This window comes from Neodiprion lecontei, chromosome 5, assembly GCF_021901455.1.
Source record: "Neodiprion lecontei isolate iyNeoLeco1 chromosome 5, iyNeoLeco1.1, whole genome shotgun sequence".
NCBI lineage: Eukaryota > Metazoa > Arthropoda > Insecta > Hymenoptera > Diprionidae > Neodiprion > Neodiprion lecontei.
Window position 1 is genome coordinate 26,406,442 of NC_060264.1, and position 15,538 is coordinate 26,421,979.

Here is a 15,538-nt window from a genome sequence, read left to right on the forward strand (position 1 = left end):
CTCGCCGAGTCGGACTAACGTGTCGAGACGTACACTAGCGCTACTCGGTGAAATTCGGAAGTTCTGGCACATTTGTATGATTTCAACAGTTATTTCACTCGTACAGCACACCCATCTGTGAAAATTAATCATCCAAGGCCAACGATTAAACAAATACAGATGCAAAAACGCTGAGGCCCGCGGAGCCCGCGCAATACCAAAATTAATTTCGCATGCGGTCGAAGGATATAACCCTATAAGTGTTGTGGGATATAACACTATACATGTCACACATGCCCGGCAGGGCGGTAGATGATAATGGCGAAATTGTATAATTTGTACGATAAATACTTGCTAGTTATACTGTGTGCTGTGATAACTTTATTATCAATATGTGTAAATACTCAGCGACTAAACGTACCGAGAGTTCTTTTACCTATTTTCAACGATTTTCCCACCAATTTCACCCTGGAGGTTACCGAAGGCGGGTGCTACAAATGGCAAGTTTCAATTCAAAATTGATGTATTTCGAAGACAATTTAGATTACGTATCGAATACCTTTTCCGCTCTAACTTATAATTCGAATATAGTGTACCTGGTCATCCTGAATTTCTTTCAAATGAGTCAACTATTACCTTTGATCTGTAACCTCATTTTCGGTGTTCGTTTTTTTCATACATGAATTATTCAGACATGACTTGCTAGGTCTACCAAATAAGTGAAATATTGTTTCCAGGTCGTCATCCCGTACCGATTTGATCAGATTAGTTCCACTCAATGAAAATTTCGACAAAACATGCTCGTCTGCCGTATTGGTACAGACTGTCACCAAGGATTCGACACGCAACACTGCCATAGTATTAGCCGAAGATGTTACCACAGGCCAATTCCTGAGGTGTGATGTTATTGTAGATGCCATTTTCGCATTCAATCTAGTCACAACAACCCGGGAATTGTTCATTGAAGAAGCACCAGAAGTCTTTGAGGTCCGAGCAAACGATGAACAGGGTAGGAATAAATAATTTAACCGCATTTTCCTCTTGTGAATATATCGCAAATACGTGCTCTGCTTATCAGACAAAGCTGAAAATAGCAGTTGAAATTAGCAACCAAACGTTCTGTTCATTCAAATAAGGTAATGAAGTCTGAAAATCAAAATTTTATAAAATACCTTGAACCCCCCATACTTGTATAGAATTATGAGGATAAAAGTGAAATGCATTTTCTGATTTCCAAAAAATTGAACACGTTTGGCTGCTAACTCTAACTTCAACTTCATGCTTGTTAGTCAGTATCACGGCGTAACGCTTCATGCACTTGGTAAAGCTTTTCAATCCTTGTGTTTTATACTTTCAAAGGCAACGAATTCACAACACTGGCTGGTGTCGAATTCATGTGGACAATTGGGAATGTGGACAAACATAGATCGCAGATAGATAGTAAACCGCTCAACAATGTCCTAAGGTTTATGACCTTTCAGGAATCGCCATATGAAACCCCACCAACAGTCGTCGAATTAGACTCTGTTGGGCGAAAAGGGCACATGACTCTTTTGGAGGGAATCAGAACTGGCTCTGCCAAGGTTTGTGGTATATTCTTCATTTAGAACTAAGAAGGTAGCCTCGTAAGATGATGTTTAAGTACTTGTTCCATTCAGTAGACTGAAATGGAAACCGTAATCTAAAACTTGAATGATTGAAATTTTAATTTGTATAAGCAAGCACATTAGGCAGTTATAAAAAATTGAATTCACTGAATATATTTTTATGAGAGATTATATCTGACTGCATTTTAATAACTCTTGACTTTGATTCACTTGTTGACAAGATTTCATAAATATGTTTCAGGTCTCAGTAAAATTGTCTCACCCTGAGTATACTCATGTACCCCCCATTGAAGTGGAATTGATTGTTGTTGCAAATCTGATCATCATACCAAGTGATGTAACTATGATGGCCTATGACAGCTTTAATTACAGAATCATGCAGGTATTCAGCTTTTCCTGTAAATTGGAGTAAGCATATAAATATTTTTCCCTTTTTTCCTGGATTCTTGAAAAATTAACTCATAAAATCATTCTACAGTGTCTCCCATATTTCAGGTGCATCAAGGACGGCTGGAAGAGATCAACCTACCATCCAGCCAATACTATTTGGAGGCTGAAAATCCTGATATCCTGAAGATAAATAATGATTATGGCAGCGCCTATGCCATCGGACGTGGGAAAACTAAGGTTCTATTGTATGACAGAAACGTTGATGAGGAATATGGTATAGTTCTCCCATCTGCAACAGTCAATATAAACGAGCCTGCCTACATCACTCTGACAGTCCTACCACATAGGAATTGGGGCCTCATTTTGGGCCATACACATGAGATTGTTGCAGAAATATATGATAAGTGAGTATTTCAATTCATTGTCATTGGAGTATCCAACTGGTCAGTTAAAACTTTTAATATTGTGAATTTCTACGGAATTATTAAATTCGTAGTTTAGAATCCCACGAAAAACAGAAATGTGTGAAATTTGTTTTATTGTCAATTTGAGCGCTCTGTTTATGTCATAGCAAGGACCGCAAGTTCCACATAGGGGAAGGTGTCCAGGTCAATGTACAGATTGATGAGAAATACCTGAATGTGGGTTCAAGGACCCAGAACGGTACCCATATAGTCGCCACACCCATAGCTATGGGTACGACGATAGTAGAGGCCAGCTTAATCGCCATTATAAACAGCCAGGGAAAGCGGATGAATTTAATGCCCCGGCTCACAACAAGAGCTGAACTCTCGATACATTCACAGGTTATAGTTGTTCCTAAAACTTTGGCTGTACCCTGGGATCCGCGGAGTAAAGCGAGGTATGTTTTGTAAAATGCACACAAACAGATTGATAGTGCATTATAAATAATGCATTACAAATAGGTAATTAAACTTTGTGAAAGTATGAAACTAATTATTACAGGTCGGAAACTACCTTAAAAGCGAGCGGAGGAGACGGTGCTTATATTTGGGCAAGTCAGCATCCTAATGTTGCCTCAGTATCTCAAAACGGCCTAGTTGGAGTTTTGAGAAAGGGCTCTGCGAAAATTATTGTGTCAATGGTACGAAACCCGCATAATAGGGATGAAACAAGGATACATGTCTTGACGCCAGTACGGTTAGAAGTAATTGATTACAATATGGAGGCTGCAGTTGGAGAATCTATCCATATTCATGTGGCGATGTATGGCGAAATGAAGAAGGAAGGAACGGATGAAGTGTATGAAATACCATTCAACGATTGCCGCGATATACCCCTTGACGTTTACATTCCAGATGGTAACTTTGTGTATAATAATAGTGAAACGGTTGAGTCTATTGGCATAGCCTGCACGACACTTCGTGTCGTTGGCCTTGATGTCGGCACGTCTAGCGTCACAGTCGCGTACAACAATAATGGTGGACAATATTTGATGGACAATGTAAACATATCGGCATACAAGCCCCTCACTGCCTTGCATCCGTCAACTGGTGATGCCCTACTCGCTGTAGGGTCATCACGACGACTAGTATTCAAAGGTGGACCACTGCCGTGGTTTGATAAAAATCAGGGTTACACAAGAGAAATAAAAATGTCAAACCTAGGTGTATTAAGATGGAAGGAAGAAGAGTATATATTCGATGTAAGTTCTGATGTTTACGTGTACGAAATAATGTGCGAAGCACTTGGCGATATCACAGTTACACTCACGATTTCAAATATCCCGGTATTGTCAAACTGTCACCAAACTGAAGCATCCGCGTCGGTTCTAGTCACCTGTGGCAAACCGAGAAACATTTACCTGGTACCGGAATTTAAGGATAGCGAGAAGTGTCCAAAAAGTCAAAGTACCGACCATATTATGGCGCGTAGTGGAGAGGATTTTGAGCTGACGGTGATTGTAAAGGATGAAGATGGTAGAACTTTTGACAATGCAACGAGTTTGAATGTCGAATGGGCATTGAACCCTGTTGAGTATGGCAGTGTGGAAAAAGTATCTGGTATTATGGAAGAGACATATTGGGATATGAATGTTATATTACCAAACAGACACTATCAACGTATTTTGCCAAAACAGCATACTGGCATGTTACAGATACATGCCAAGGTGACAGGGTATCAAAAACGTGCACTAGGAAAATTGGGAATTGTGCCAGAACGGCCGCCATTTCCCACCCTAACAGAAAGGGGGTCCGTAGAAACTCCAGTCATCAAAAAGTCTATAAATGTGACTCTGGTAAACCATACGGTTATAACTCCAAACAATTTGAAGGTTCTTCTTGATCCAATTGGAAAGTATCACATGCAGGTCAGCCAAGGATCAGGTTTCTATGATCTTAATTTAAGCTCCAAGGATATTGCCAATGTGGATTATGTCGCACCTACCAAGACAATAACCATTGTCCCCCGAAATTCAGGTATACTGCACATTGCTCTCGTTGATCTTTGCTTACCGTCAAAGCCTGCTGAAGCTGTCATTGAGGTGCAACAACTCGGAGGCATAAAAGTCGAGGTGATAGACAAAGTTGAAATAGACAAATGCATTGTTGCAACTCTCACATTATATGATACAAATGGTCGTACAATGGAGCTACCCTCGATTGAAGCTATTAGTATAGGTGCAGAAATAGATAATGGGCGAATTGAAGTTATACGTTTGCCAAACAGCGATCAAGGAAACCCTCCCTATCATGAAATTTTGTATAAGGTTCGTGGAATTAAAGAAGGCGAATCTCAATTATCTTTTGAAAGCGGTAAAGATGAGGAAAAAGTCCACAGTGAGCCAATCACTATTCAAGTTTTTCTACCACTCAAAATTATACCAAAAAACGTGACAATCCTTGTAGGAACATTGTATCAACTTTCGACCATTGGTGGACCGTCCAATGCAGAGATTGAATTTGTTAGTAATGATGATAGCACTCTGGGTGTTAGCAAAGATGGCGTGTTGGATGGTAAATTATTTGGTACAGGAGTTATATCTGCAAGTGCAGTTGGGCTTACCCCGAATGGTAAACGTGTTGTGTATTCAAAGGATAGCATAGGGGTACAAGTTGTTCCTTTGGAAGGTGTTAAAATCACGGCGCCGACAACCAGAATAAAAATTGGAGCTACCATTCCAGTATGGGCTTTTGGTATTCCAGACCAACTTACACCCCTTGTAATAGGTTCGATGAAAACACCGATGAGATTCCTGTGGTCTACGAGTGGACAACCAGGGATAATAAAACTGAAAAACATGTATGAAGGGACTGGCATTAATATTGGATATGAAAATGAAGCATGTGTACGAGTTGAAGGCTTACAGCCTGGAATAGCTACAATTCACCTCAATGTTACAACATCATGCGAGACATTTGCAAAATGTGACAAAGATACAACATTTGTGGCATTCTTGAAGATTGAAATATTCCAAGAGCTTCATTTGGTCGGTGTAGAGGACGGGTATGGAAGGCCAGTTATACTGATGACACCAAATTCAGCTTTTCAATTGCAAACGAATCATGACAAGTACAGTTTAAGTTACAAAATTTTACCACCTGGAAGCTCTGGTGAAACGGAGGATTCAAAAGCTTTGATATTGACAAACAAGAATGTAACCGTTGACAAAAATGGCATGATCACATCAGGCGAAATGTTTGGAAAAACTATACTATCAATCACAAGTACTGAGGCTTATGGGTTGAAGCAAACGTTGATGGTTGTTGTCGAGGTAGGTTGAATAATGAATATTTCTTCGTACGCGTAATCATCAATATAACTAAACAAATATTATTCTCGAAAATATATACCTGATCTGTTTTTGTTAGGTCAAACCGATCCATTACATGATGCTTGAGCTAAAATCGATCATGCGTGTGAGATCGGGTGAAGAACTCTATTCCCTACCCAGAGGTATGACGCTGGATTATACTGTAGGGTATTACGACAATGTCGGATCTAAGTTTAACGCTGGTCAAACGAAATTGTCTATATGGACAAACCGTGCTAATTTAGCCTCATTTAGTATGGGATCAGAGAACACAGTTTCTGTCCAATTTACAAGAAGTGGACATATGGTTACTAAAGTTTATAATGAAAAACAGCCAACTGGAATGTTCGACTACGTAAATATGGTGATTGGAGACATCGTTTTCCCTTCAAAGGTTTGTAGTGTTTGCAAGAAAAAATGTGTGGAAACATTTCACCAATACATAACGTATCAGCACAATTCTATATTCTCTGTGTATCTCGATACTTATGTGAGAGGTTTTAAGTAAATTTATGTGAGCATATATCATCAAACACAGATGACATTAACGGTTGGTGATATAATATGCTTCTCCATGCCACTACTGTCGAATGATGGGGACCCTGGTTATTGGCAATCCTCAAACCCAGAACTATTGACTATTGATTCCTTGAGTGGTATAGGCAGAGCTCTGAGCCCAGGACGCATACATGTCAAGCATAGTTTGGCTGCTCTTATCCGTGATGAGATTCAGCTCGACATTCAACCAATTTCTAAGGTGAGTTTAAGCTATAGTAATAATATATGAATATGTAGGTACATGCATGGTATAGCCTGGGTATAGAAATTGCTAAATTCTTCCATAGTATGACTGGTTACGACTATGATTATGTTACGACAGTGTCACTAACATAAAATTCTTGAACACTGTACTTACTATGCAGATAAAATTCATCCTGCCGATGGGTACAAACATGACAGGAACGGAGGTGTTGGGGGTTCCATTGATTTTGGAAAGTGCCAACGACTGTAACAAGGAGCAGAATATATTGGCGCGAGGCAAAGGTGGCTGTCGTATACATCACAACTATGCTCCGAATGCATTCCCTTTTACTTGTACTGTTCAATTTACTGGGACCATTCCTTCTATTGACATCAAAGATATATTCCTCAGTAAACCAAGATTTAACATCGTAACAGGTAAAGTCCTATACTAGGAAAATTCCATCGCAGATTCCGTATACATATTTCGAATCCGACTGATATCGCATTTATAACATTATGTCGGTTCTTACAGGTTTTTACTACTGTGACGTAATTTCTTTGGGTTCCCCCTCGAAGACAACTAGCACACTAGATATTTCGCTTAAAATTGGGGCCCAAAGTCGCGAAATCGTGGCTACGCCAGTGGTCGTACCATATTTGCCAGCTATCTATGTTCCTGTGACAGAAATTATATTCGCAGTAACACCGACGTCGTCCACTCCATCAGCTATTATTCAAGTACACGGAATCCCGACAGTATTGAACCAATTGATCGTAAGTGACACACTGCATTGTTGTTCAGTCCGATTTTTCAATGTATCAGAATTTTGAAACGTTTAAAATGTGCACTTATTACTCATTATAGACCCATCTACCAGATGGTTTGGCCCTGGTAACTGGGCCACAGGGCGCCTATGGTAATGGTATACAGTTAAAAATCCGTTTAACGCATAATCACGATGAACTTCAGGGCAGCCAAGTCAGGGTAATCAGTGAAATTACAAAGCAAGACATACATGTAAGTAGCTAGCAGTATGATACGGTTACCTGATTAAATCTAAATGTATATCATTTTTCCCTATACTTACATAATTTATTTATTGTTTATTTTATTGAAACCAAATCATATAAATGATATGCAATATATGCATCACTTAGGAGCAAGATTTAACATATACTGCATCCTACTAAGGTGTGTTAGGTTTGGTTAAAATAAAAGTGAAATTAAAAGGAATAGGAAATAATAGTAACAGTACATAAACTTAAAAGTATAATTTGTATATCTGTTTGTACAAAATCAATCATATTCTTGTTTGATGAAATTATTGTTTGAAATTTTTTTCAATATTTTCTTACTATCATGCGACAAATTTTTTAAATCATCTGATAAATTATTGAAATCTAGTAAAGCTACAATGTAGGCATTTTTTTTCATTAGAGCTTTAGATGTTTGTGGTACTCTGATTGACTTATTCCTGGTAATAATTCCTAATACCTATTAGAACTTTGGTAAACAGCACAAAATTCTTTATAGTAGAACGCTAACGCTCCGACATGGAAAGTTTGGATAATATTACAATATTTATAATCTTGTCCATACTGTGTAGTGAAATTGAGGGTTACAATTCGTTTGTTATCTGCAGGTGCATATGTCCAAACAATGGTACAACCTGCTTCACTTGCATCGGAATTTCTTCTATTTATATCAATCGTTAATTGTTCTTCATTCAAATCGTTCTTGATATTGACAACTTTGATTCATGGATTTTTCAATTTTTCTGGTTCCACATCAAAATTTCGACAATTTTGTTCATATAAAACTTTAGGAGTTGCATCAACATCTGTATTGTTTTTGCATGTGATAATCATTTTTCTATTTTTCAAATCCATAGTTTTTGCTATTGGATATTGTATGTCCTTTAGTATTGATACATCTGTTTTATAAGTATCATTTTCATTCATTTTCTTCTTATTTTTAATAATGATACTAGTTACTTTTGTCATGGACGTTTTATTAAATTACATCAGTGAAGCTTATTGTGACCTCATTTTTTCCATTTTTTCAATGAGCTTATTTAGTCATTTATTTTTTCGATCATCATTTTTTTCAACATATTATCACTACTGTGTTCCTAAACAATTTCAGATACTTGTTCGAGTGTCACAGTATGATCAAGCTGCCCCAGTCAGTGGCATACATTGGTTGGATTATGCTTACTATCATAGATATACATTTGGGACCTTCACTGCTCTTGTAATAACCTTTTTCTACAGTGAGTCTATTTTATTCTTATTTCAAGTAGTAACTTTTCAAGCCAGTTCATGCGAATGTATTATTTTGTTAATCTACATCTTTTCAAATGCATTTATGTTTTCAGTCTATGGAAGTAAAATGATGAGCATCAACATCTCAGTGAAAAATAAATCCATTTTCGGTAACTACCTCAACCGCTGCTTGTAAATCGATTTAAGTATTGTAAGGCAGTCTTATACGTCAATAAAGTTTTAGTTTTTCTGCCTTAATTTACTTAAACTTACAGTTGTTCACAATACTTGTTTTGCGACCCTTGTGCTGCATGGAAAAATTAATTTTTTCTTTTTTTTCAATAGCCGAAAAGTGTCCACCGCCCATAAAGAAAACGTATACGCCAACTTCACCAAGTGGAAACAAAGTTACTAGCACTCCAAGTCCGGGGAGTGCAAACACATCGCTAAGACCTTTCTCAGCGTTTGAACCTGTATATGGAGATCCTCGGGGATTTTACACGCCTAACGCTAGGCGAAATCGATCCCTACTTAGTCCTTAGTTCTAAAGAAAAAAAAAAATAAATAAAAAAAAAAGAAAACTGGTAAGGACATTCTTCAATAATTTTATAGTTTACTGGTTGTTGAGTGGTCAATTTATCAAATGATAGTTCGACAAGACTGACGAACAATGAAACTCAGACTTCATGTGTTATGCAGTGAAATTTTCCGGTAATTGATCACACATGTTAAAAAGTGAAACAATTTGATCTGACACTATTCTCAATTTTGTTTTTTCGCTTTCCTGATCTTGTCTATTAGTGATATCAAGCTATTCTAATTTTCTCACCTGGAACGTTTCTAAAAGATTTTGTCTATATCGAAAATTTTCATTGATGTAATTATTTAATTAACATTGACGCAACTTATGGGTCTGGGTTTCAACTAGTGACAATTGTTGATCAAAAGGTGACGAATATGTGACTTAATTTTATTTATAATAGACTATATTTTCATACGACAATACGCTAGAATATAATGAATGACATTTTGAGCGTCACATTCAAAATGGTTGTTGAACTATACTAAGGTCGTTTTCAAGTACGTTACGTATGTAGATGTACGTATGGTGAAAAGTAATCGAAGTGTAAATACTTTTTGAAATGTTTTTGTATCGTATTTTAAGATATAACTCAGGTTAAAGGATATATATTATTCTTAAGGCGTTGAATAAAAGATCGTACTATAAAGCCTGTTAGATTCTCCTTCCATCTGACAAGTCAATAAAGATAGATATAATATTCTGGTCAATCACTTTGTCATTGAAAAATCTTTATTTTTATCATCGTTCCTAAAATTCCCAGTGTAAAGTTGATTTTAGAATGAACTGATTGTACGCACAAGACGGGTATCCGTGAAAATTATACTTCATTTGCCTTGAATGGAGCAGTTTATTCATCAATAACAAGTTCGGTGTAAAATATTAATGTATTATCTTTTTTCACTTTCGCGAAATGCAGGTGATATTTAAAAATGATGAAATTGAACGTTTTTGGCGCACTTGTGTGTACACCTATATTTTTAATTAGGTAACATGTGAGTCAGTGTACATCGTCTGCAGTCTACAGCGTGAATAATTAAAGTAAAGATGCTCACTGAAACGATACATTTTGTAATATTTGAATTCTGTTGAACTAGAAGGCTGAAACTTTCCATGTAAACGAAATATCAGCTTCAAGACAATTCACATCTTCACTCTATCCTCAATCTTTGAGTCAATTGATAAAACTTTTATAATAGGAAACAAGGATATTTTCACCAAAAACACTATGCAATACTGGATTTCATAGTCTTCCTCATATATATGACATTCAATTGAGAAAAGCGTACAAAAATCTCCCGACTAAACCTCTAGCGTCCATATGGATGAATCTGTGAAGCTGCTTTAATGTTGGTCTTGATTGCGCTTGGAGCTTTTCCCATTTGGCCCACTGCAAAACATTAAATGTACACAGTTCTTGTTAATCAGTGTGGAATTTATCCTTAAAACAATAGCAAACAAGGTAAATTTATTTATCCAAAATACTGTTTCTTTATCAGGATTTGAACTACATTCAACAATTCCAAGAGTAATTTGAAGCGTGCAATAGAAGTAATGTTTATACTGTGCACCTCCTATTTGTCCTTGCCCAGCAGCTTGTGCCTGGCCACCAGATCTCCCAGCCATTATACCCGGTGGTCCTGGACTCACTCTGGACTGAGCCATCGGTCCAGAATCAGACTAAAGAAAACAATTGTTATTAGGGCGAAATATCAGTGACTATGGCATCGCTAACATGATAATAAATAAGTGCCCACTATGGATGAAATAGGTTTGTGATGAGTGATCAGTAATTACCTTAAGGCCTTTACCCATGCCAATTGCAGCAACTAAGGTGTGAGTATCTGCGGAACTGCTAGTTTGTACCTGGGCAGCTCTGGCACCAGCTTCGCCCTCCCATTCTTCTCGGGCCTTGTATGCGATGTCCCATACATGACTAACCACCTTGTTGTACTGTGCTACTTGTTTCTGAAAGTCAATTATGTTACTGTTAGTACCGACGATTTAGCGTCTGCTGGTGGTGAGTTCCAATCGCCAGATAGACCGATTACTTGGAGGACATCGAGCTGATAAAAGGTTGCCAATCACAGCTTGCGTTACCGATTTGATAATCTGCTTTATCGGTGACATCGGTCTAGAGCGAATGGAACAAAAATGAAATCTCTGACCAACTATGGTTAGTGGCTTACATTGGAATCCTACTTGTTGTTTAGTTTGCATATCAACAGAGAAATAGAATAACCTCTGTAGTTTTTGTGGTCAATGTATTATATTCTCGATACAAACTCGTCAAGATAATTTTACGAACTAGCAGCTTCCGAAAGATTCTCAGATTACACAATTGTTTTCATTAATTACACGAATATCAGCAAATATTTTTTCATGTGAAATAGAACTGTGAGCAAGGGGAGCAGAGTGATCGACAAAAGCGCAAAGGAAGTCGAAACAGCAAAGAATTTGCATACATCTGTACTCAGAATGAATAAATTTACCTGTGATGCTTCGAAAGTGAGATTGGAAGCCTTGAGCTCTAGGTGATTCATCTTCTGCTCAGCCATCGGCTCCGGTTTTGTTCTCAAATAGTCTGGTACCAAATCGTGGGCGAATGTTGATATTCTACCTTCTGTCATTCGGAGCAGATCCTCATCCTTTTCCGGACTCAAGAGCAGTGGCAATATCGTGAAATTTCTCATATTTGGTGCCTTATCGTGGCCAAGAATTTTCGAAAGACTCGTCAGCTGCGGATTAACAACGTTTACGATTGTTTATTATTTATTAGTTATTCGTTATCTCGGCTGAAAGTGATCATTGAAATTCAACCAACTACTTACATGACCCGAAATAATAGCGAAGTTATCGAGAAAATTTGGCCAGTTCAGCGTCTCATATTCGTGCTCCAGTTTGTAAAGCATTCCGGCGATTGCAGATTTTAGATCACTTACTCGCAGAATGATCGCCTCCAGAGCAGAGTCCAACTGTTTTTCTTCTCTTTGCATTTCTACAGAGGACTTGAACTTCGATGATCGGATTAATTATTACAATTTACCGCCGCTGTCAGCGTTTAGACGTACGTACCTTGGTCAGAATCATTCGAATCACTGACCTGTACACTAGAATTTCCGGATAGAACAGCTGATCGTGCTTTCGAGATAGTGTCGACATCTATGCTCAAGTAGTCGCAGCGTGGAACTAGATGTCGCTCATGCGTCAAATTTAAAGTTAGTATCTATTAGCTCCTGATTTGTATTTTCTTCTTGAGTGCAAACAACATGATAATCTATCATAAAAGTAGAATTTTCAATTCTCTTACTTATCCAAAGTTTTTTAAACCGGGACTCAGTTTTTCCCGAAGGTATCACTTATTTCAAGTTAATTTTGCGACCATTCATTACAAAAAATGTAAAATCTGTTTACTCTTGTATATCACAATAAATCGTTTTTTTTTTTTTACTTTTAGAGAGCATTGACAATAATACGGAAGAATATAAAAATCTTACAAATCCGTATTATGCTGTTATAGTTCACAGTAATGTAGATGAAACTAAAACATAAGGGTTCATTTAATCTCAAATACAATATTTACTTTGTTTTTATTTTTTAAATCATATATAATCATGGGATAATAATTGTTTCCAATTACAATTGATGCAAATTTGATTAGAATAATGGTAAATTACTTGTGTTCTTGTTATCATTATTATATTATGTAGAACTATTTCAATTAATCTTTCTCTTCGTTTGTATACGCGTATATAGAGTGGTTCTCCCCGTAGAGTTTTTCAGATTAAATATATGTTGATACGCTTTGTAATTACACAAGTGATAAAATATACATAACAATTGTTTACACTGTTGGTCAACTTTGGCTACATATATTGTGTGTATCTACTTACGCGTTTATATGCATGAATTTCGTTTTAAATCGTTATATCTTATGTCAATATCGTCGCATCCTCCCTTGCGACAGACTCGAATTGATATTAAATAGTTACAGGTGTAACGTAAATGGCTGCTTTTTTTCACAGGGTGAATTTTGAAATGCCATCCAGAAATGAATAACTATGTTACGATGATAGTCAAATGAGACTGTTACGAATATCTTTCTGCCAATTAGTATAACCATGGTTATACGTATCATTGATTTCTTTGTGTACTTGAACGAATAATTTAACCACACAATATTATACTTTCACCCAGACGTTGACTATACCAAATTTTACCACACCCCTGCACCTGTAACGAAACAATTATCATTTTATCATCAAACCCGTTTTTACGGCGTACACAAGTAAACCATTATCTATTATTATTATATTCACCAAATCGTACAAAACTTTACATAATATAGGCGCATAAATATTAATTATACTCTCTGATATAACCAGACAACCCACATTGAAATCATTGTTATAACAAATACACTCTTTGAGATTTAATAATCTTTTGCACCCAATTGTCATTTTTTCACCCTCACATAATAATATTTATATAGCACATCCTGTTACCTCGTCCGTCGCTACATACATTAGATATCATAACATAACATACGCTCATATTATAATTATAATTGAAACGACGTAGTTATTACGTTTTCCTCATGGACAGCTTGAATAATATTAATAATGGTAAAAATATCAACCATAATCATGACTACGATAAATAAGCGCAACGAGGCACAAAGTACTAGTCATAGGGGTATGTCGTTTTATTACAAATGTGTATGCTTCGATTTAAAAACAAATCTAAATGGTGTCTTTAGCAGGAGTATACATCAAGCAATTCAACACTAAATAAGATTTGTATAGAATAATTAGTAAAATTTGAATTTCTGAAGCATTCAAATTGGCAATATTGATCAATGGTATACCAGGTAAGGACACATGGCGATTGCAGCGTACCATCGAGTAACTTGGGGGATTACAATTTCGAAATTCTATTATCTTTGTGAGGAAATTCAGAGAAACTTACACATGCATTGTTTAAACTGCGTAACAGAAATAAAAAATCAACAATGGGATTCGAATTCATGATTAGAAATGTATAACGGTTGTTGGACAACAATAGACCGTCTCTTTAATGATCAATGAAGATCTGCACACTTTTTGGTTCATGTGCTCTTGGGTTTCCTTCGTACACGTGTATCTGATTCGAGTATAACGTAAATATACATCGCAATACGAAGAGCACGGCCATAGTTTTTCACTTTCATATAATTTATTACTTCTGTTCAGCCACGCACCCACCACGCTGCACACGTGTCGTTTAAATACGCACAATATTTACATGACGCGCGATGGGTCATGCAAATATTCGCGATACATATCAACACATACATTGTTTACTTTATCATCTATCTAATATTGTGAGATGGCTTATTATACGTATATAATAAATCTATGTGGTTTGTTAATTAGTAATTACTTCACAGCAGTTTAGTTATGTATATTACGAATGATCAATTTGCAGAAATCCAAACGTACAACACACTCGCCAGTTATACACGCGTATACATAGGTATGTACATACATATAGGTATACATACTATATGCATTACAATAATGCACTATTATTACTATTACTACACATACGGGTGCTGTAATAAAAACAAACTTCACGCTATGTATTCTCAGCATTAAAATTTATAATTGTTATTTCCACACGTTTCTGCTTATAATCAAAAAGCACTTTGCTCAACAAATATTCAACACTCGAAGAATCAGATTCCTTTCTATACAGATGTATACATGTACAGGTAGGTATCTAAATACGAATATAATAGGGTTTATAAGAAAATAATCCGTACTATATATTTTTTTTTCCCCTTCAACTACTCACGATGTATCGAAAATCTGAACAATTTCTCGTCAACAAATGATTTTGTTCGGTTTTTATAGAAAGTGTAGCGATGTTTAAAAAAATTTCCTTTACAGTAATGTGTATTATATATGGTATTAGATTGGGAAAAAAAACTACAACAACAAAGTTACAGTCAATTGAAATTTCGACTGCGCCTTACAGTATGAAAAGTTTAATTGTACACTGTAAACAGCATAGTTGACAGGTAGAAGGTGGATCATCAATTTTTTGTGTTTGCTTAAAACACCTTAGTATATAAATATGTGTACACACATCCAATATATGTATGAATCAGAGCAACCGTGTTTGTCATATATTAGAATTTTGTACCATATGCTAAGT

At 36.5% G+C, this 15,538-nt stretch overlaps 2 protein-coding genes across 3 annotated transcripts; one reads left to right on the plus strand and one right to left on the minus strand.

Annotated features, from left to right (window-relative positions):
- The first annotated feature begins 118 nt into the window (after positions 1-118).
- LOC107217951 (nuclear pore membrane glycoprotein 210) lies at positions 119-9,313 on the plus strand. The gene is made up of 15 exons (XM_015655670.2): positions 119-479; positions 717-988; positions 1,339-1,562; positions 1,828-1,968; positions 2,082-2,380; positions 2,548-2,838; positions 2,943-5,712; positions 5,810-6,145; positions 6,290-6,508; positions 6,675-6,930; positions 7,028-7,269; positions 7,361-7,513; positions 8,642-8,768; positions 8,874-8,930; positions 9,106-9,313. Exons 1-15 carry the CDS (start codon positions 292-294, stop codon positions 9,300-9,302), a joined length of 5,772 nt encoding a protein of 1,923 aa, XP_015511156.2. The 5' UTR covers positions 119-291; the 3' UTR covers positions 9,303-9,313.
- Positions 9,314-10,284: 971 nt separating this feature from the next.
- On the minus strand, positions 10,285-12,674 carry LOC107217911 (mediator of RNA polymerase II transcription subunit 8). Of its 2 annotated transcripts, XM_046741427.1 has the most exons (6): positions 12,172-12,674; positions 11,833-12,078; positions 11,530-11,538; positions 11,138-11,308; positions 10,912-11,020; positions 10,285-10,730 (listed from the first exon to the last, which is right to left on the minus strand). In XM_046741427.1, the coding sequence occupies exons 1-6, from the start codon at positions 12,334-12,336 to the stop codon at positions 10,651-10,653; spliced, it is 780 nt and encodes a 259-aa protein (XP_046597383.1). In that variant the 5' UTR covers positions 12,337-12,674; the 3' UTR covers positions 10,285-10,650. The 2 variants fall into 2 exon arrangements, with proteins under 2 accessions (XP_046597383.1, XP_015511091.1); XM_015655605.2 differs by lacking the exon at positions 11,530-11,538 and having other exon boundaries at positions 12,172-12,660.
- Positions 12,675-15,538: the final 2,864 nt, after the last annotated feature.